General features: G+C 42.3%; 1 protein-coding gene and 1 long non-coding RNA gene across 3 annotated transcripts; one reads left to right on the forward strand and one right to left on the reverse strand.

The window, feature by feature from the left end:
* Positions 1 to 308: 308 nt before the first annotated feature.
* On the reverse strand, positions 309 to 7,649 carry LOC100196067 (ER membrane protein complex subunit 4). 2 transcript variants are annotated; one of them, XM_045721347.1, is made up of 6 exons: positions 6,757 to 6,780; positions 6,469 to 6,581; positions 5,798 to 5,912; positions 5,484 to 5,637; positions 4,657 to 4,817; positions 309 to 767 (listed from the first exon to the last, which is right to left on the reverse strand). In XM_045721347.1, the coding sequence occupies exons 2-6, from the start codon at positions 6,567 to 6,569 to the stop codon at positions 732 to 734; spliced, it is 567 nt and encodes a 188-aa protein (XP_045577303.1). In that variant the 5' UTR covers positions 6,570 to 6,581; positions 6,757 to 6,780; the 3' UTR covers positions 309 to 731. The 2 variants fall into 2 exon arrangements, with proteins under 2 accessions (XP_045577303.1, NP_001134568.1); NM_001141096.1 differs by lacking the exon at positions 6,757 to 6,780 and adding an exon at positions 7,460 to 7,649 and having other exon boundaries at positions 312 to 767.
* On the forward strand, positions 6,557 to 18,741 carry LOC106608970 (uncharacterized). The gene is made up of 4 exons (XR_001329619.2): positions 6,557 to 6,824; positions 11,330 to 11,389; positions 16,232 to 16,339; positions 16,722 to 18,741. It is a non-coding gene; the product is annotated as an uncharacterized lncRNA (long non-coding RNA).
* Positions 18,742 to 22,888: the final 4,147 nt, after the last annotated feature.

The raw sequence follows: 22,888 nt of genomic DNA on the forward strand, positions 1-22,888 counted from the left end.
GGAGTTGTTTTTCAAATGACTTAAGACTTTGCAATGTACAAAATGTATGAGAAGAAACAATATTTCCAACAATGATGGCATAAGTTAACTAACATTCCGGATTTTGCCAGGACACTAATTAATTGCCTTTGTGATTCAATGCAAAAGTAACCTACATGTACCTCTCCAAATGTGTCTCCATAGCCTTCACCAATGTGCCCAACTTTCCCTTTCCTTCACTGCCGGTCTGACCCTATGGCCTGCCCGCCTGTTTTCAGTACAGGGAAAATGTTTGTAAAGGGTGTTCAAGGTTGAATGCAAAATCAAAATTCCTAAAAAATTTGTTTATTCCAGAACGACATTTTCACATTTGCCAGTAAACTTAGTTCCACACATTTCTAACGACTGTCACCATTCTATTTAACAAACAAAATTAACTAGTTAACCCTTTTATTTGACAAAAAGATAAATGAAAAATGTGTTATGGTGACACCTTAAGTTGACCGTGTGGATTTAGTAGAACGGTTTTACAAACATGACATTGTCCTATTATCAGTTGTTGAATGTGTTCTGTAACATTTTATAACCTGTGACAAATTAAATCTCAAATGACAAACAAAATGTAGATAAATAAAAAGCTTAAGGATTCTACAAAAACCTAAAAGCCGAAGAATTGAAAAGACTTGGAAGAGATTTAATGTATTAATAGAACAGTTCAGCATATTTCAGTATGTGTGGGTCTTCTGTCCTCTTCACAATACCATCCCTCCACCCATGATCTCCATCCTCTGCACAGAACAGAAAAATATCAGTTTATATATTTGTACTACCCCTTACAAAAGTAAGACATTGTAGAATTTTATGCATATTAGGCTTATGGGTTGTTATATGTATACTGAACAAAAACGCAACATGCAACAATTTAATTGATTTTACTGAGTTACAGTTCATATGAGGATATCAGTCAATTGAAATGAATTCATTAGGCCCTAATCTATGAATTTCACATCACTGGGAATACAGATATGCATCTGTTGGTCACAGATAAAAAAATAAATAAGAAGGGCCTCAGGATCTAATCACTGTATTTTTGTGCATTCAAAATGCCATTGATAAAATGCAATTGTGTTCGGTATTCGCAGTTTATGCCTGCCCATAACCCCACCATGGGGCACGTGGTCTGCGGTTATGAGGCCGGTTGGACGTACTGCCAAATTCTCTAAAATGACGCTGGAGGCGGCTTATAGTAGAGAAATGAACATTAAATTCTGGCAACAGCTCTGGTGGACATTCCTGCAGTTAGCATGCCAAGTGCACACTCCCTCAAAACTTGAGACATCTGTGGCATTGTGTTGTGCGACAAAACTGCACATTTTAGAGTGACCTTTTATTGTCCCCAGCACCAGGTGCACCTGTGTAATGATCATGCTGATTAATCAGCTCTTTGACATGCCACACCTGCCACGAGGATGGATTATCATGGCAAAGGAGAAATGCTCACTAACAGGGATGTAAACAAATGTGTACAAAATTAGAGAAAAATAAGCTTTTCGTGCAAAATTTCTGGGATCTTTTATTTCTGGGATCTTTTATTTCAGCTCATGAAAAATGAGACGAACACTTTACAAGTTGCTTTATATATTTTTTTCAGTGTATGTGTGAGTATATTTAGGGGTTCACAACAAAGCTGACATGGTAATTTAATATTTTTTTATCCAATCACTGACTTTGTTTTTTTAGAATACCCCTCCTGCCCCTTGTCACCAGAAACAACTTAAATGATGGCAGTCTCAGACTAACGCATGTAGCGAACGACAAAGCAGTGGAAGAATTTAATGTGTTGTCAGGCTAAGATTTTCCTCCATCTTGACATTTTGGAAAACCTTTAAAAATATTATAATCATGAACCCTAAGTCCAAAGAACACAATGTGGCAGGTAGGTCCATGGTACATCTCTTAACATTGTTTGAGAAAAGCTAAGGGATTGGTTAAGAGATGGCTGAGTTATTGATAAATGAGGAAATCAGATTTGATGTGTCCATTTCAATCCTTTGTAAATCCACTCCACAATGGCCTATCAACTTTAGACTTTTTAGGGTCATCAAAGACATTACCATGATGAACCATATTTCTTTAAGATATCAATGCCAAAATTAACAAGAGCTTGTTAGCTAGCATGAGTCATCTCAGACATTTTCTTGTAAAACAGCTCAGCTAGCTAGCGAAATGCTAATACACAATGCTAACGTTAGCTCAATAATGTGTTAGCTAGACTGCTTCTAGACTTGGGAGCTCATGGGAGCTTCAGGAGCCAGCAGGTTAGATTTCACCATGGGCAACAACTGGCTACTAGAACTGAACTGATGTACATTGGGCAATGAAGTTTGGTATGTGAACTTTAAACTCAGCAAAGAATTAAACGTCCCTTTTTCAGGACCCTGTCTTTCAAAGATAATTCGTAAAAATCCAAATAACTTCACAGATCTTCATTAAAAAGGGTTTAAACACTGTTTCCCATGCTTGTTCAATGAACTGCAAACAATGAACATGCACCTGTTGAACGGTCGTTATAACACTAACAGCTTACAGACGGTAGGCAATTAAGGTCACAGTTAAGAAAACTTAGGACACTAAAGAGGCCGTTCTACTGACTCTGAAAAACACCAAAAGAAAGATACCCAAGGTCCCTGCTCATCTGTGTGAACGTGCCTTAGGCATGCTGCAAGGAGGCATGAGGACTACAGATGTGGCCAGGGCAATAAATTGCAATGTCCGTACTGTGAGATGCCTAAGACAGCGCTACAAGGAGACAGGATGGACAGCTGATTGTCCTCGCAGTGGCAGACCACGTGTAACAACACCTACACAGGATCGGTACATCCGAACATCACACCTGCGGGACAGGTACAGGATGGCGAGTTACACCAGGAACACACAATCCCTCCATCAGTGCTCAGACTGCAATTGGCTGAGAGAGGCTGGACTGAGGGCTTGTAGGCCTCACCAGACATCACCGGCAACTACGTCGCCTATGGGCACAAACCCACCGTCATGGACCACACAGGACTGGTAAAAAGTGCTCTTCACTGACGAGCTGCGGTTTTGTCTCACCAGGGGTGATGGTCGGATTCGCGTTTATCGCCGAAGGAATGAGCGTTACACCGAGGCCTGTACTCTGGAGCGGGATCAATTTGGAGGTGGAGGGTCCATCATGGTCTGGGGCGGTGTGTCACAGCATCATCGGACTGAGCTTGTTGTCATTGCAGGCAATCTCAACGCTGTGCGTTACAGGGAAGACATCCTCCTCCCTCATGTGGTACCCTTCCTGCAGGCTCATCCTGACATGACCCTCCAGCATGACAATGCCACCAGCCATACTACTCGTTCTGTGAATGATTTCCTGCAAGACAGGAATGTCAGTGTTCTGCCATGGCCAGCGAAGAGCCCGGATCGCAATCCCATTGAGCACATCCGGGACCTGTTGGATCGGAGGATGAGGGCTAGGGCCATTCCCCCCAGAACTGTCCGGGAACTTGCAGGTGCCTTGGTGGAAGAGTGGGGTAACATCTCACAGCAAGAACTGGCAAATCTGGTGCAGTCCATGAGGAGGAGATGCACTGCAATACTTAATGCAGCTGGTGGCCACACCAGATACTGACTGTTACTTTTGACCCCCCTATGTTCAGGGACACATTATTCAATTTCTGTTAGTCACGTCTGTGGAACTTGTTCAGTTTATGTCTCAGTTGTTGAATCTTGTTATGTTCATACAAATATTTACACATGTTAAGTTGGCTGAAAATAAATGCAGCTGACAGTGAGAGGACGTTTCTTTTTTTGCTGAGTTTACATCCTTAGAATCTTTGAATATAAAGTCACTGCAGTCTTAGATGGCTGCACCAGACCAGTTGGTGGCACTATATATTTAAATAATCATTGGCACCAGAGGATACTAGAGCAATAACTATTGATCAAGTGGACTTTGTCTGATGCAAATTTAAAACTTTGCAGACGGACATTGTGGATTTTCGTGATTCGTATAAATCACATAGTTGCCCTCTTATTATATTTATTTAACCTTTATTTAACTCGGCAAGTCAGCTAAGAAAAAAAATTCTTATTTACAATGACGGCCTAGAAACAGTGGGTTAACTGCCTTGTTCAGGGGCAGAACGACAGATTTTTACCTTGTCAGCTCGGGGATTCAATCTAGCAACCTTTCGGTTACTGGCCCAACGCTCTAACCACTAGGCTACCTGCCGCCCCTTATGTGGTCTGAACGCAGTGAAGTGGATATTTTATTAGGTAAAATTAGAAACGGGATGTCCTGCCACTTACAGCCAGCGTATTACAGCGGTGAGAGTGTATCGAAGTATTTTGGAACGCTAATGTGGAATGTTCCAACAGATTTCAATTCTAAGTGGTAATGCTTTCAAAAACTGCACATAGACAGTTCCTACATGATAATGCATGCTTTGTTATCCGACTGATCATGTCTTTTCTGTCATCCAGTGAACCCTGTTCATTGCTGCTAGCAACTATGTTTTTTGCTGGTAAGCACAGGTAAGATTTCCAATGTATTCATTACACATGACAACCTTAAAAACAAGTTAACTATCCTATAACACAAGATAGAACAGGAAATTGGACGGATAACAGCCTAGAAAAAAATATCACCTGAGGTGGTTCTATGAAAGCGAGCCAATCAGAAGAGTGAGTTGGGAGAAGACCCATTGACTGACACTTGTAGATAGCCAATGCCGAGCCCAACAGGTTCCCTACAGAATAGACCAGCCCCTGGAGCCACTGCTGGTTAGAGTTCTCCAACAGCTTGAATGCTGAAGAGAGAAAGGGCAAGAGTGAACAGTGGTAACACACTTATAAACGACATTATACAAACCAGGTAGTTTGGGTCCCAGATGCTGATTGGCTGAAACTTTATTTCAGCTTTGTGTAGATCAGACAATATACCACAAATATGACACAAATACTTATTTACTGTTCTACTTATGTTGTTAACCAGTTGATAATAGCATTAAGGCACCTCAGGGGTTCGTGATATATGCGAACATAGCACGGCTAAGGGCTGTGTCCAGGCACTCACCCCATACATGGAAAAACAGTCCAAAAATAAATCAAAAGGAAGTTCTGGAAAGCTCAATGACAAAGGTTGGTGAACACTGCTGTAGTCTCAGAGAGCTAGGCACTGGCAGAACTACTCTTTTGCGTATTTGTACAGCTGTAGTGATGATTGTATTGTATTATGGATCTCCTATATCTGTTTCAACCTGCCCAGAGACTATGGATGAAAATGTGCACTTTTGATTACTGACTCATACATTGATTGACATGGAAACGGAAATGTTGATTGATGTGCACTGTCTGTACCTGTTGAAACACAAAACACTCTTTTGCAGGGCACCCTTGCAAAAGAAACATTGGTTTCAATGGGACTCCCTGCTAAAAGAAAGGTAAAATAAAGAAAATATACAATAAATACTCACTGGCAGACATGGACATGAGAGCCTGGATGGGCCTCCAGGCCATCATACAGACCATCATGATAGGGAAGATTGAGATGGTGTTACCAGACATGTACATGATGAACAGGTTCATGGGAATCTGCTTCAGAGGGCCCAGGGCCACGTCCCAACAACGCTGTTATAGAGGGAGGAGTTAGAGATAAAGGGTGACGGGGTAAGGAAGAGAGAGCAAGTTAATAACAATATATTAATGAAGTAAGATGGAAAAAGTTGAAAATGCAAACTTTGAACAACACATCATGATGTTATGAAATCACCCTCTTCTGGTGACCTACCTTTTCCACCAGGTTTTTGTCTGTTTCCTGGATGCTGGTGTCTGGGACTGGTTTGTCTGAGTATCCAATGGGGTACATCACATCTCCCTGGTTACTCTGTCTGTCTCCGCGACCCCTGGAAGACAAAGAGGACAGTTAGAGGGCGATCCATGGGGAAGAGGTTGGAACAGAAGCTTTAGGTTATAGATTAGTTAAGGTGGATCTTGAAGCATCTCATGCCTGTTTATCTGTGTAAATGTTGATCTGGACTCATTTGAAATGTCAGCACAATATCAAGTGTATCAGATAGTGAGAGAGGATGACAGTGGGGAAAGAGGTTGTGTCAAAGGGCAGGCCGGATTCAAACAAATGCAGACACTTTAATTTATTATTTATTTAAAATGTAACCTTTATTTCACTTTGCAAGTCAGTTAAGAACAAATTCTTATTTACAATGACTGCCTATCCCAGCCAAACCCAGGCGACGCTGGGCCAATGGTGCGCCGCCCTATGGGACTCCCAATCACGGCCGGATGTGATACAGCCTGGATTCGAACCAGGGACTGTAGTGATGCCTCTTGCACCAAGATGCAGTGCGTTACACCGCTGCGCCACTCGGGAGCACTGAAGACGTGTGCCGTAAAATGCAGCATTACTGCTAGAACAGCCAGGCTACGGGTCATTTGTCTTACCTAGCATTGCCCAAGCTCAACTCCAGAGCCCATTTCATCCTCCTAGCTCCTGCTCCTCTTGTAGACACTGCCCCTCCTCCCTGTCCCCCTGGAGACGCCATGGCAATGTATAACTATGTTGAACCACAAGAAGAACACAGTATTATAACATGAAAGGAACATGACTGAGTGACATTTGACAATGACCAAAACACTGATATTTGATTTTTGCTGCGCTTCATAGAAGATCTTGCTAGTGTCAGCGACTAGGTTATTCCTAACCGATTCAGCGCCTATTGACGGCAGTACCTTCTGGCTGGGGGTGTTCTGTCAAGAGCCCCGACACTCGTTCTGAACGTTTAAATGCACCGCTTACGGTAAGGTTTTGGAAACACAAGGAGCGTATCTTTCATATCTGCGAGGAATAATAATAAAACATGTTAAATTAACACACTTTCTATGGTTGGTAGTGTTGTTTACGGAAAGACAGGGGAGGCCCACTGTGTTAATTAGCTATGTAGCGTGCTCCGAAAAACGTTTCGCAAGCGATGTTTGACGTTTCTAATAGTTAAAACACAGCGTCGGAATTGACAGTTATGGAGAATATTTCTTAAACTAGGCTATTCCAAGACAACAACCCCTGACTAGCTACGAAGTGAGGCATTGGCTTGCCATAAAGCAAGATGGGGGTGAAATGTTCAGGTTTCTTAGTTAAACGTTAACGTTACCTATCTAAATTAGCAGCTAGGCCATCATTGCTGGTCATACAAATACTTGTATTACATATGAACTAGGGTTAGACTATAGGTTTATGGACTAACGCTACGCTAAATGACACAGAATTATGACGCTGTCCAGATATGGCATTCATGAAAACTGGTACTACTGCTAACAACCTATAGACATGCATAGTTAGCTACTGCTAGGTTAACCGAAGCAGCTAGCTAGCTTGTTAGCTCACACATCTAGCCAGAGAAAGAGGCTTAAGATAAGAAATGACAACACTCCTCACCTTAGAGACGTTCCAATTAGTGTTTACTTTACTTTTATGTTACTCTCGAGCAGAATTAGCCAACCGTAAGTGAATATTCGTCAAATTATTCACAAGCCGTTCATTCAGTTTAAATCGACGACATACGATGGCCGGGCACACAATGGTGACGTTCCAGTATTGGCGTCGCGCTTCACGTCTTCTTAAAATTGTATGTCAGACTATACCTATTGGTGTATTTCCGCCACCTACTGTACGGGGTATTGAAACCAAAATAAATCAAAAAATCCAACTCCTTCAGTCACATTCAAATCACATCCCTACACAGGCTCAGGTGCATAAATCGACAGGATTCCTTGTAATGCCTCGCAGAAAAAGTCAGCTGCACATACAATGTCTATTTTCTCTGATTTTCTGTTTGAGCTTTGCAGTTGATAACCAAAGTAATGAGAAGGGAGACTCATCAAAAAACAATAGAATGGATAGAGTGTGCTTCCGCACTCCATCTACCATGCGGTCAGTCATTGTGCACCAACCACTTGATCCAATTTTTCGCGTACAGTGTATTTGGAAACTATTCAGACGCCTTCACTTTTTCCACATGGTTGCTGCACAGCTATTTTCAGGTTTCTCCAAAGATGTTCAATCGGGTTCAAGTCCAGGCTCTGGTTGGGCCACTCAAGGACATTCAGAGACTTGTCCCGAAGCCACTCCTACGTTGTCTTTGCTGTGAGTTTAGGGTAATTGCCCTGTTGGAAGGTGAACCAAATGGGATTTGTGCCACAAATGCTAAAACATTAGCGTGTGGAAACGGTGCCAGGGAAACTAAACCAAATCAAGGATTGCTGTCATAGACTGTTTACAGTGTAAGGAAACCAATGTGTTATTCGATACAGTGTCTGTTTACATTTACGTTGTTTACAAACATTGGATAAAAAACAAACATATATATTTTAGGTTCTGACGGGGAACAAAAGTTGAACTAAGCTCATGAGGCATTTAGAAGTTATATTCTTCAAGAATGAATTGGTTGATATCATTAAAGCTGTGATCTGTATTAGGGGAAACATCGCCCCAGGCGTATTTGTTAATGTTTTGATTATTAAACGGAGAAGAGGAGCTTCAGCATCGTGGTAAAAATAGTCGTGGTACATACTTTGCTCATCAAATCTATTTGTCACATGCCGAATACAACAGATGTAGACTTTACTGTGAAATGCTTACTTACAAGTCCTTTCTCAACAATGCAGAGAAGGAAAATTAGCAAAAAAGAAAATAGTAACACTAAATAACAATAACGAGACTATATACAAGGAGTACCGGTACCGAGTCAATGTGCAGGGGTACGAGGCAGTTGAGGTAATATGTAAATGTACTGTAAGCAGGGGTAAAAGTGACTAGTCAATTAGGATAGACAATAAACAGAGTAGCAGCAGTGCATTTCAATAGTGTGAAAGTGTGTATGGCATCAATATACATGAGTGTGTGTTTTGAGTGTGTGTGTTGGAGTGTCAGTGTAGTATGTGTGAGTGTGTGGGTAGAGTCCAGTGAGTGTGCATAGAGACAGTGCAAGAGAGTCATTGCAAAAAAATAGTCAATGCAAATAGTCCTTGTAGCCATTTGATTGTTCAGCATTCTAATGGCTTGGGGGAAGAAGCTGTACAGTAGTCTTTTGGTCCCTGACTTGGAGCTCCAGTTCCTGCTTGCCATGCGGTAGTAGAGAGAACAGTCTATGACTTGGGTGGCTGGAGTCTTTGCCAATTTTTAGGGCCTTTGTCTGACACCGCCTGGTATTGAGGTCCTGGATGACAGGGAGCTCGGCCCCAGTGATGTACTGGGCCGTACGCACCACCCTTTGTTGCGCCTTGCGGTTGCATGCCAAGGAGTTCCCATACCAAGCGGTGATGCAGCCAGTCAAGATGCTCTCAGTGGTGCAGTTGTAGAACTTTTTGAAGATCTGAGGGTCCTTGACACATGTTTTCATGGACCACGATATCCAGGCCCCAAGTATCCGGTCTGGAGCGTAAAACCACTAGCTCTGCTGGTCGACTACTGCATAGCAACCTAGCGGTGCCAAAAGCCCTGGTCTGCCTTAGAAAGCCTATGTAAATTACAATCACCAGAATGGTGGCTTTGGCCTCTAAAATGTGTTTATTATGGTCAAGTTTGACCCTGATGGTGAATTATTTTACAGTTCGCTACAAATTGAGATATTTAATTAAATAGTGGTCCATTCTGACTACTACATTTGTTGGCAAGCCGGACCACGTGCTGACACAGACCAATCACTGGCCGACAGGCTACAAGGAGGCTCCCGGTTGACTCTCTCAGGCAGGATGAAAACAACTACATCGACCGTGATCCTCAGCTAGTTATGGCCACTTTCACCATGATCCTTAGCGATTTATTTGGTGCCATTTAGCCCCATAGTTGCCCCGTGATTGACTTAGTGTTCTGTCACTCATGGGGACACTACGTCACCACAAAATCTACAGAACGAGCTTGAAAATTCAAGCCAATTTGGGTGCTGCCATAGATTTACATTAAAGTGCCCATCCATGAAGGCTCAAGGTCATTGGCCACAGATAAAATGACGTCAAATCACGTTATATGTACCGTAGCTTTAATTGGACTGATCATGTCAATATCATACTTTAAAAATCTTAGCTAGCAAGCCAGACAGGCAGTCATCATCATGAATCATGTCAACAATCTACTGACAAATTCTTGTCATATGAAGAGAAATTATACTGTAGATAAAACATTTCGGTGCTCATCGGCTATTGAACATAAACATTAGTCAACAAGTTGGAAATCGCAAATTCAACAATGAGTGGTTTGGAAGGAATTAGTGTCTAACTGCAAGCATTGCAAAGCAATCACTAGCCTTCTATTCAGTGGAGAGGGCGTGTGGTCCAAGTCTGGGTTTAAGGGTCTCTTCTCTAAGCTTTAAAGGATAAATACTCACATGCAACACCATGGGCCAGAAAAGATTGAATACATAGGCCATGCTGTCAATCCAGCATGACTTCTGCCTCGTTCAAAACAACTGGAAACTCAGACTGCATTGAGTTCAAGACAACTGGGTACTCAGAAAAAAATGTGCTCCGACTGGGAAAATAAGTTTTGAACGGTCATCCAACTCAGAATTCCAAGTCCATCTGTCTGCACATTGCAAGACATGGCATATGGGGGTGTAGTGAGATACCCAAAGGGCTGAACGATTCTCTTCTCATCTTGAAAAAAATGTATACTAAAAACTTGGAAATCAATAACACAACGAAAATCTGATGATTTATTATTTAAATACTGAAAGTGTGTGGGCTACAGAGAGAAACAAAATGGTGCAGTTTCAGGACATGTGGCAGAAAGTGATGCGGGCGCTGGAGATGGGGGTGTGTGCTAGTGGGTCTGGGCAGGTGTGATGTAGTTGATGTTTGTATGATGTTGCCATTTGTATGTTTTGTATTGTTTATAAAATATAAAATAAAATAGTAAAAAAATAAAAAGTGTTGTCATAGTGTGGTGCTCAGTATCTGGATGTACAAACTACAAGCAAGCACAGGCTGCTGGGGTAACATTTAATCAGTTACCTTAATAAGATGTCGGGCAGAAGTAACGTAGCTAACTAGCTAGCGAACTACATTTGTTTATCTTCATAATACATTGGCAAGATATTTCAAAGCAAATCAATGTAATTAGCCAGCTGCTATCTGGCAATGTGATTTGTAACTTTGTAAGCTATCTTTAGCTACGTTACATTACATTAGCTACAGCCTAGTATACCGTATCTAACCATTAGCCAGCTAACTAGCCAGCTAACTAGCTAGCCAGCTAACTAACTAGCTATCGTAGTGGGTAACGTGACTGGCCTATGTGTTGTATTTACAGAGTCCGATCCCATCAACATCTGCAGCGGCATCAACATCAAGCTCAGTACCAGGAACTAATGTAAGTCACCTTTGCTAAATCTTTCCATGACTCTATGATGAGAAAATAAATATACTGGAGCGAGACATAAACATGATCCGTGTTTTGTTGTCATAGTTGGTGTGTTTATAAGTAGGCTACAACTGCTACTGTAGTTCTCGGTATTATGGAGGCTTAGTTGATTGTTTATGCAAAGCTTGAAGCCTAAATTGGAGAAAAGCAGAGTTATTAGTAAGGAGAGGATGGTGTGGGTGACTGACTGGTGTCTGTTGGGGGTGAGTATTGTGTGTGTGTGTGTGTGTGTGTGTGTGTGTGAAGGTTAGTCAGCATGATCTATCAACACGAGGGGGATGGGTGTATATAGTACCTTGTTTGAGTGTGTATTGATGGGTTCAAAGTAGTAAAATGTAGGCTAATCACTTATTTGTGTACTGTATGTCCTACAGACTAATCCTGCAGCATCTGTTTACAGTGCCCTGCAAAAGTATTTATCCCCCTTGGCGTTTTCCCTATTTTGTTGCATTACAACCTGTAATTTAAATAGATTTTTATTTGGATTTCATGTAATGGACATACAGAAAATAGTCCAAATTGGTGAAGTGAAATGAAAAAAATACAAAAACGTAAAAGTGGTGCGTGCATATGTATTCACCGCCTTTGTTATGAAGCCCCTAAATAAGGTCTGGTGCAACCAATTTCCTTCAAAAGTCACATAATTAGTTAAATAAAGTCCACCTGTGTGCAATCTAAGTGTCACATGATCTGTCACATGATCTCAGTATATATACACCTGTTCTGAAAGGCCCCAGAGTCTGCAACACCACTAAGCAAGGGGCACCACCAAGCAAGCGGCACCATGAAGACCAAGGAGCTCTCCAAACAGGTCAGGGACAAAGTTGTGGAGAAGTACAGATCAGGGTTGGGTTATAAAAAAATATCTGAAACTTTGACCATCCCACAGAGCACCATTAAATCCATTATTAAAAAAGGAAAGAATATTGCACCAAAACAAACCTGCCAAGAGAGGGCTGCCCTCCAAAACTCATGGACCAGGCAAGGAGGGCATTAATCAGAGAGGCAACAAAGAGATGAAAGATAACCCTGAAGGAGCTGCAAAGCTCCACAGTGGAGATTGGCTTAAAGTGATCCTATGGACAGATACTCCATACACTCCACAGAGCTGGGCTTTACAGAAGAGTGACCAGAAAAAAGCAAACACATTTGGTGTTTGTCAAAAGGCATGTGGGAGACTCCCCAAACATATGGAATAAGGTACTCTGGTCAGATAAGACTAAAATTGAGCTTTTTGACCATCAAGGAAAACGCTATGTCTGGTACAAACCCAACACCTCTCATCACCCTGAGAACACCATCCCCACAGTGAAGCATGGTGGTGGCAGCATCATGCTGTGGGGATGTTTTTAATCGTCAGGGACTGGGAAACTGGTCAGAATAAAAGGAATGATGGCATTTAATATAGGGAAATTCTTGAGGGATACCTGTTTCAGTCTTACAGAGATTTGAGACTGGGACAGAGGTTCACCTTCCAGCAGGACAATGACCCTAAGCATACTGCTAAAGCAACACTCGAGTGGTTTAAGGGGAAACATTTAAATGTCTTGGAATGGCCTAGTCAAAGCTCATACCTCAATCCAAATGAGAATCTGTGGTATGACTTAAAGATTGCTGTACACCAGCGGAACCCATCCAACTTGAAGGAGCTGGAGCAGTTTTGATTGAAGAATGGGCATAAATCCCAGTGGCTAGATGTGCCAAGCTTATAGAGACATACCCCAAGAGACTTGCATCTGTAATTAATGCAGAAGGTGGGGGGGTAAAAAGTTATGCACGCTCAAGTTCTGTTTTTTGTCTTATTTCTTGTTTATTTCACAAAAATATTTTGCATCTTCAAAGTGGTAGGCATGTTGTGTAAATCAAATGATACAAACCCCCCCAAAAATATATTTTAATTCCAGGTTGTAAGGCAACAAAATATGAAAAATGCCAAGGGGGTGAATACTTTCGCAAGCCACTGTATGATTACCTTGACAACAGCTTTAGTAGTGCAGATCCTGTGGACCAGTGGTTCCCAAACATTGTATAGTCCCGTACCCCTTCAAACATTCAACCTCCAGCTGTGTACACCCTCTAGCACCAGGGTCAGCGCACTCTCAAATGTTGTTTTTTGCCATCATTGTAAGCCTGCCACACACATACACTATATGATACATTTATTAAACATAAGAATGAGTGTGAGTTTGTCACAACCTGGCTTGTGGGAAGTTACAAAAAGCTCTTATAGGACCAGGGCACAAATAATAATAATAATCAATAATTTTGCCCTTTATTGATCCATCTTCCATATAAAACCTTATTTGTTCATCAAAAATTGTGAATAACTCACCACAAGTTAATGAGAAGGGTGTGCTTGAAAGGATGCACACAACTCTGCAATGTTGGGTAGTATTGGAGAGAGTCTCAGTCTTAAATGATTTTCCACACAGTGTCTGTGCCTGTATTTAGTTGTCATGCTAGTGAGGGTCAAGAATCCACTCTCACATAGGTACATGGTTGCAAAGGGCATCACTGTCTTAACAGCGCGATTTGCCAAGGCAAGAAAGTCTTGAGAGCAGCCCTATCCAGAAATCTGGCAGTGCCTTCTGATTCAATTTTCACAGAACCACTTGTTGCAATTTCGATGAGGCTCTCTTGTTCAGATATCAGTAAGTGGACTGGAGGCAGGGCATGAAAGGGATAACGGATCCAGTTGTTTGTGTCGTCCATTTCGGGAAAGTACCTGTGTAATTGCGCACACAGCTCACTCAAGTGCTTCGCTAAATCACATTTGACATTGTCCGAAAGCTTGAGTTCATTTGCACGCAAAAAAAATCATACAATGATGGAAAGACCTGTGTGTTGTCCTTGTTAATGCAGACATAAGAGCTCTAACTTCTTAATCATAGCCTCAATTTTGTCCCACACATTAAATATAGTTGCATAGAGTCCCTGTAATCCTAGATTCAGATCATTCAGGCAAGAAGAAACATCACACAGATAGGCCAGTCGTGTGAGAAACTCATTATCATGCAAGCGGTCAGACAAGTGAAAATTATGGTCAGTAAAGAAAACTTTAAGCTTGTCTCTCAATTTTTTTTTAAACGTGTCAATACTTTGCCCCTTGATAACCAGCGCATTTCTATATGTTGTAAAAGCGTTACATGATCGCTGCCCATATCATTGCATAATGCAGAAAATACACAAGAGTTCAGGGGCCTTGCTTTAACAAAGTTAACCATTTTCACTGTACTGTCAAAACGTATTTCAAGCTGTCAGGCATTCCCTTGGCAGCAAGAGCCTCGGTGGATTTTGCAGTGTACCTAAGTGGCGTCGGGAGCAACTGCTTGCACGCGCGTTACCACTCCACTATGTCTCCCTGTCATGACTTTTGCGCAATCAGTACAGATACCAACACATCTTGACCGTCAAAGTCCATTTGATGTCACAAAGCTATCCAGTACTTTAAAAATATCCTCTCCTGTTGTCCTGGTTTCCAGTGGTTTGCAGAAGAGGATGTCTTCCTCAATTGACCCCCCATAAACGTAACGGACATATATCAGGAGCTGTGCCAGGCCCGCCACGTCTGTTGAATCATCCAGCTGTAACGCATAGAATTCACTGGCTTGTATGCGAAGCAGTAATTGTTTCAAAACATCTCCTGCCATGTCACTGATGCGTTTTGAAACAGTGTTGTTTGATGAAGGCATTGTCTGTATAGTTTTTTGGGCCTTTTCCCCCAGCATTGTCCCAGCCATATCCGTGGCAGCAGGAAGAATGAAGTCCTCCACGATAGTATGGGGCGTTTATATGTCTTACTACTCGAAAGTCCTCTTAATTCTCACTCAAAAAACTCCCATGGCTTATTTTTCAAATTGGCATGTTTAGTTTCTAAATGTCTGCGCAAGAGTGAAGGTTTTATCAAGTTGTGAGATAGTACTTTGGCACATATAACACACTGTGGCTGAGGAAAAGGCACTACTCCCAGTATAAGTGAACCCCAAATCAATGTAGATCTCATCATATTTGGGCCTCTTCGATGGTCAAACGTCCCTGTCTATTCTTCGGCGCTTTCCCGGGTAAAGTGGCAGTAGCTCTTCGGCTACATCAGATTCACAACTGTCAGTGTCCATGCTAGCTGGGCTAGCAACACATGTATAATTACTGATGCTAGCATTGGATGTGCTCGTGGAAGCAGAACAACTTGTGTTGTCGACAGGTGCAGGTGTAATACTGCTGGTAGTAGCAATACTACCAGTAGAGCTGGTTTTGCATCTCTATGGACGAGGGCCTTACTTTTTTTAACCATTTATTCATTTTCGAGCAAATGGAATGAGCAGGAACTATGTTTGGCTACATACAGACCGTTTGTGGAATTCCCGCGAGAGAGTAACGATTAACGTGATTGGATGTTAATTATTTGACTAGGATGCCTGTATTTGACATTGTGCTCTTATTTCGCTGAACACTAGATTGTTTCATTTTATTTTTGGCAGTGAAACGAGGCTACTCAGATGAGGAAAAAAGATCACCCAAATATATTGCCTAGTTGGAAAATCTAAATGAACTGAATGAAAATGTACCCCCGACAGCATTGTGTGTACCCCTGGGGATAGACGCCCTATATAATGCACTACTTTTGAATTGGGGGCCATTTCAGAGCTTGGTCTGGAACTAGTCAGAAGGGAAGAGGGGACAAGAGTTTTTCCTCAACTGGTAATCTGACCATGAACTGACCATCAGTCTTGTCACCAAACTTGACCCTTTTTCTCTTTCTATGCCCCCCTCTCTATTCTCTCTCTCTAACAGCTTCTCTCTAAGCCAAAGTTCTGTTCTGCGGAGAAGACTAAGACTATTGGCAGCACCTACATGGCAGCTGCTGGTCTGACCAATCCTGCTATAGGGGACGAGCGAAAGGTTGGTAGTAGCCTATTCTATACAGCTCTGTTCTGCCTTACTGGGTCCTGTTCAAATACTTGTAAAAACACAACCTTACTTACTCCCTTCTCTAAGGTAGTCAGGGATCTGTACATGATTGGATAAGCAAAAGAAAGGTTACTTATCATCCTATTGCTTTCCCCAATCAAATATCGTCACATCAATGAAGTGAGTCTTGGAAGTTAGGAAGGAGGAAATCCATGTCTGAAGTATTTATTCGAACACAGTCTCTAGACTGCCTGCCTGTATGGATTCTAACTGAGTGTTCTGATTCAGTGTGTTCTCATAGCCTGGTTACACCAAGACTGAAGGCTGCACTCACAATTGATTCTAACTGAGTGTTCTCGGTCTCCACCAACAGGACTGTGATGTGTCCTACAGCCATGTACGCAGCATGGTAGAGTTTGCCATCGCTCTGAAGAACAACCTGGAGTCCATCAACCAACACTCCTTCAACAGCTTTAAGCTACGCATCGGTGAGTCTGTCTGTATGGCCAGAGGGACAAAGATATGGACTCCATTAATCTTTCCTCGATTACGTGCATCCTCTCTCCTTGCCTGCTTCTCAAAATGTATTGGAGAAGAAGGTCAGACAGGAGGGACCTTGGACTTTCTCCTTCAACACTGTTGAGAAAGGATGCACGGAATCAACGGACGACAAACAGAGATTGAGACTTTTACAACTAAACTCCCTTGATTTGATAACCATTTTATTTTTGGAAGTGAAACGAGGCTACTCAGGAGAGAGAAAAACATCACCCAAATGTATAGCCCCGTCGGAAAATATAAATGTACTGTTTGAAAATGTGAAGAAAAAAAAAAGAAAAAATGGTTTGGTGTACTGCATTGCACGTTTGGGAATACCTGCTGTGGACCCATTGGATGAAAGCTTTCAGCTGGGAACAAGCTCAAGCTCAATATCATCTGACTCAGAAGAGGAAAAGACTGCATAGGGCTGGCAAAGCCAAAGTGTATAGTCTATGTCCAAGATCATGACCAGCTGCCGTTGCCCAACACAAGATGACGTTCACCAGCTGAAGAACACTCAGGAGCCCGACTGAAAGATTAGTGGAATCTGTGTGGGTAGCTGGACAGGTAGGATGACTGACAGTGAGGGTGAACAGGTGGTCACGGGTCAGGTGACAGAGGAATGGATGAGACTGAGGCAGGAATTCCTTTAACCATAAAGTGGTATATTTACTGAGTAGTCTGTGCTGCATAACAAAGGAAACAGAATAACGTGTATCCAATCAAATCCATCATCACAAAGATCTAATCATAACAATCATTCATTGTTAACATCATTTAGGGAATTCAACAATCCAGTTAATTAATAAGTCAATAGGAATCGTCGGTGAGTAATTTAGGCTCGTAACTATTTATCATAAATCATGAAAGAATAATACAAACAGTGATCGGTTATTCAATCTATAAATCGCCATTAGTTGGATATCAGAGCCGATCAGTTCAACAAACAATTACTTTCTTATTTCACCCTTTGAAGTGTCTTCATGTGTACACGGAATTTCATTACATATTAACTATACCAATTGCATAATTGTCCTATTATGATCCGTAGGGCCGGAATCATTGACCATTCACATTAGACAAAATGTTTGAAGCGTGCGCTCCAAGCCACGCGATAATAACTTCAAATAACAACTGATGGCCCACTCTCCCGATCGCAACAGATAGTTCAGGTGAAAGGTAACAGAGTCGGTGGACTTACATGGACGCACAGAACTTCTGGATTTGACAGAGTGAAGGAAGAGAAAGCAGCGTGATCAGGCGATGGTGATTTCCTCCTTTTATGGAGTGGAGATCTGTCAGACATTTCCCCCTGACCTAATTAAAGCGCCCCTGGCCCAGCTGAGTAAGTGGCAATGAATTAAAGGATTATTCCACCAACTCCATGGGCTTTTTCTACACCGACCTTTAACATTCAGCCAACACAACATCTATATTCACTTAGACTGATGTGTAGCATAATATAGAATGCCTAGTATGCTCACAACTGCATTGTGCGGAAGACACATTTCAGTTGGACAACTGACTAGGTATCCCCCTTTCGTATAGATATTGCTAGCTCTTGTACATAAAATAAATTATGCAGGGAGAAGGTGTATCATTTCAACTTTAATTTGTTGGCAAGCAAACATGCTTCAATATAACAGTAGATTAGTCTGTCATTGTAGCAAATAAGTAGACATGGCTTGTATTCAAGACTAAGTTTTTATTTGCTCTGGAGACCGAGGTGAGTTTACACAGCAGTATGCAGGAACAGTTCTGGCAATGTACAGCATATACAGTGAATTCGGAAAGTATTCAGACACCTTGACTTTTTCCACAATTTGTTACATTACAGCATATTCTAAAAAGGATTCAATTGTTTTTCCCCCCTCGTCAATCTACACACAATAACCCATATGGCACTAATACACAATCCATGTCTCAATTGTCTCCAGGTTTAAAAATCCTTCTTTAATCTGTCTCCTGCCTTTCATCTACAGTGATTGAAGTGGATTTAACCAGTGACATCACTGAGGGATCATAGCTTTCACCTGGTCAGTCAGTCTGTCACGAACAGAGCAGGTGTTCATAATGTTTTGTACACTCAGTGCATACAGTGGAAGGAAAATATACTACTAACACCTATAATAAATACTACAAAGGGTATACTTGAATATGGTGTTTTTTTTTTTGTTATCTTTATTTTACCAGGTAAGTTGACTGAGAACAATGACCTGGGGAATAAATGAGCCAATTGGAAGCTGGGGAGGATTAGATGGCCATGATGGTATGAGGGCCAGATTGGAAATTTAGCCAGGACACCCCTACTCTTACGATAAGTGCCATGGGATCTTTAGTGACCACAGAGAGTGTAGGACACCTGTTTAAAGTCCCATCCAAAAGACAGCACCCTACACAGGGCAATGTCCCCAATCACTGGCCAGGGGTATTGGGATAGATTTTTTCCCCCAGAGAGACTTCTTCTGGCCCTTCAATACCAGTTCCAGCAGCATCTGATCTCCCATCCAGGGACCGACCAGGACCAACCCTGCTTAGCTTCAGAGGAAAGCCAGCAGTGGGATGCAGGGTGATATGCTGCTGACCCAAGGTACAGTGAGGTGTTCAGAGTCACTTTGATACAAGGGGAGATTGTTGTTATGGCCCTTTCACATCTCCTCTTGAATTGCTTAATGGCCCCAACAACACACGTAGGCAATGGGATTCGGTGTCCCGTGCTTAGCTTCTCATGTAGTACAAGTTATCAAAACAATCTGTAGGCCACTAAGCGGTATTGGTTGTAAGAGAATTACAAAAACACTATTAGAATTTCATGGGTAATCGTTGTGTACTGTCTGTATTCCTACTACAACACATCTCACAGACACACATGTTAGCTAGCTACAACACACAGGTATAGTTACACAAAAATGAATAATAAAGCCAAAGTCATTCCTTTACTCTGTCATCATCATTAAAACATCTCTCCAGTTTTGCTCCTAGTCCTAATGAGATGCACTGAGGCTAGCTTGGCTAGTTAGCTATAACATTTGGCTACAGTGTGTTGGGTTTTATTTCACTTATTAGATGTGATGCATTACCATTTACAGTAGATGTAGGCCTAAGTATGAATGGACTGTAATGCACTAAGAGGTTTATATTGTATTAACATAGATTGAGCAACATATAATAGACATTACTAACTGGAGGGTTGCTGGCTAGTAGGAGTGTAGGCTGAGTAGACTCTTGACACACACACACAATGCCTGGTTGTGGGGCCGCTCAAGGACAGGTGTACGGGAGGGGCTGGTAGAATGGAAGCAGAAACTATCCTAACTGTAGCATAAAAACAGGCACTGTCCTTGGGTGTCTGACTCTCGGGTACACACATGAAGATAAGCTAGAAGACAACTATGCTTGGCAACAAAGATGCATCTAGAGGCTGGGACCAGCCTACACGCCAACGATAGGATGAGTAAGTTTAAACCACGCTCATCCTCCCTCTGACAGGCCAGCAGTGAGCTGGAACTATCTCTGTCAGAGTATTTAATGAAGAACTTATGATGTCATTTTCAGTTCTCTGTTTGCCCTGCGAGGTGTTACAGTGAACCCGTATATACGAAGATTGCATTTACCATTTATTCTGCTTGACTAATTCTATTAATAAACTAATAAACAGCTGAAAATATACTGCTCAAAAAAATAAAGGGAACACTTAAACAACACATCCTAGATCTGAATGAAAGAAATAATCTTAGTAAATACTTTTTTCTTTACATAGTTGAATGTACTGACAACAAAATCACACAAAAATAATCAATGGAAATCCAATTTATCAACCCATGGAGGTCTGGATTTGGAGTCACACTCAAAATGAAAGTGGAAAACCACACTACAGGCTGATCCAACTTTGATGTAATGTCCTTAAAATAAGTCAAAATGAGGCTCAGTAGTGTGTGTGGCCTCCACGTGCCTGTATGACCTCCCTACAACGCCTGGGCATGCTCCTGATGAGGTGGCGGATGGTCTTCTGAGGGATCTCTTCCCAGACCTGGACTAACGCATCTGCCAACTCCTGGACAGTCTGTGGTGCAACGTGGCGTTGGTGGATGGAGCGAGACATGATGTCCCAGATGTGCTCATTTGGATTCAGGTCTGGGGAACGGGCGGGCCAGTCCATAGCATCAATGCCTTCCTCTTGCAGGAACTGCTGACACACTCCAGCCACATGAGGTCTAGCATTGTCTTGCATTAGGAGGAACCCAGGGCCAACCGCACCAGCATATGGTCTCACAAGGGGTCTGAGGATCTCATCTTGGTACCTAATCGCAGTCAGGCTATCTCTGGCGAGCACATGGAGGGCTGTGCGGCCCCCAAAGAAATGCCACCCCACACCATGACTGACCCACCGCCAAACCGGTCATGCTGGAGGATGTTGCAGGCAGCAGAACGTTCTCCACGGCGTCACCATACTCTGTCACGTCTTTCACGTGCTCAGTGTGAACCTGCTTTCATCTGTGAAGAGCACAGGGCGCCAGTGGCGAATTTGCCAATCTTGGTGTTCTCTGGCAAATGCCAAACGTCCTGCACGGTGTTGGGCTGTAAGCACAACCCCCACCTGTGGACGTCGGGCCCTCATACCACCCTCATGGAGTCTGTTTCTGACCGTTTGAGCAGACACATGCACATTTGTGGCCTGCTGGAGGTCATTTTGCAGGGCTCTGGCAGTGCTCCTCCTTGCACAAAGGTGGAGGTAGCGGTCCTGCTGCTGGGTTGTTGCCCTCCTACGACCTCCTCCACGTCTCCTGATGTACTGGCCTGTCTCCTGGTAGCGCCTCCATGCTCTAGACACTACGCTGACAGACACAGCAAACCTTCTTGCCACAGCTCGCATTGATGTGCCATCCTGGATGAGCTGCACTACCTGAGCCACTTGTGTGGGTTGTAGACTCTGTCTCATGCTACCACTAGAGTGAAAGCACCGCCAGCATTCAAAAGTGACCAAAACATCAGCCAGGAAGCATAGGAACTGAGAAGTGGTCTGTGGTCCCCACCTACAGAAACACTCCTTTATTGGGGGTGTCTTGCTAATTGCCTATAATTTCCACCTGTTGTCTATTCCATTTGCACAACAGCATGTGAAATTTATTGTCAGTCAGTGTTGCTTCCTAAGTGGACAGTTTGATTTCACAGAAGTGTGATTGACTTGGGGTTACATTGTGTTGTTTAAGTGTTCCCTTTAGTTTTTTGAGCAGTGTATATTCAGTAGCCTAGTGTTAAATTTTGTTCTGATACCAGAATTGAATTGACGCAGCCCTAACAAGTGCATTTTGGGTATAGCAACAAAGCTGGCTAGTTCAATTTGTGGTGGTACTAACAAGCCCCATTATGCCTGGATCGATCACAAAATTATGCTGTACTTAACACTTTCTCGTGTGAAAAGAGAGCTTAGCTATATTGCTAGCTAGCTACCGAAAACAAAACAACTTACTTGTTTGTCAAATGTTTGTATGTAAAAGAACTTCAAAACCTGTTTCGTCATCCAGGTCTTCTTGAAAAGAAGACTCGTCAGAAGCAGCCATTGTAATCAATTTGATAGCCATCAGTAACATAGCCCCCCGTGAACCTGTAGATACTAGTACCGCTCCCATTTTGAAAAGCCTGCCTTCAAGGCTATTATTATAATAATTATGTCTGAAACACCTCTCATCACCAATAATTATGCAGGGAGACTGAAAAAACAGTGTCTATTGGAGAAGTATCCCTTTCAGTGTTAATTTGTGATTGTATATTCCACTTGATTTGGCAATGTTAACATATGTATCCCATGCAAATGATTAAGAGGGGTTGGGTTAAATGCAGAAGACACATTTCAGTTGAATGCATTCAGTTGTACAACTGACAAGGTATCCCCCTTTCCCTTTCCCTTTCCTTTCCCAAATAAAGCTCCTTTCAAGAGATAGATAATCGCTGTTGAGCATTCCATTTAAAATGGTGTAAAAACTTTGCTAGAGTCATATT

This window comes from Salmo salar, chromosome ssa07 (assembly GCF_905237065.1).
Source record: "Salmo salar chromosome ssa07, Ssal_v3.1, whole genome shotgun sequence".
NCBI classification, from domain to species: Eukaryota; Metazoa; Chordata; class Actinopteri; order Salmoniformes; family Salmonidae; genus Salmo; species Salmo salar.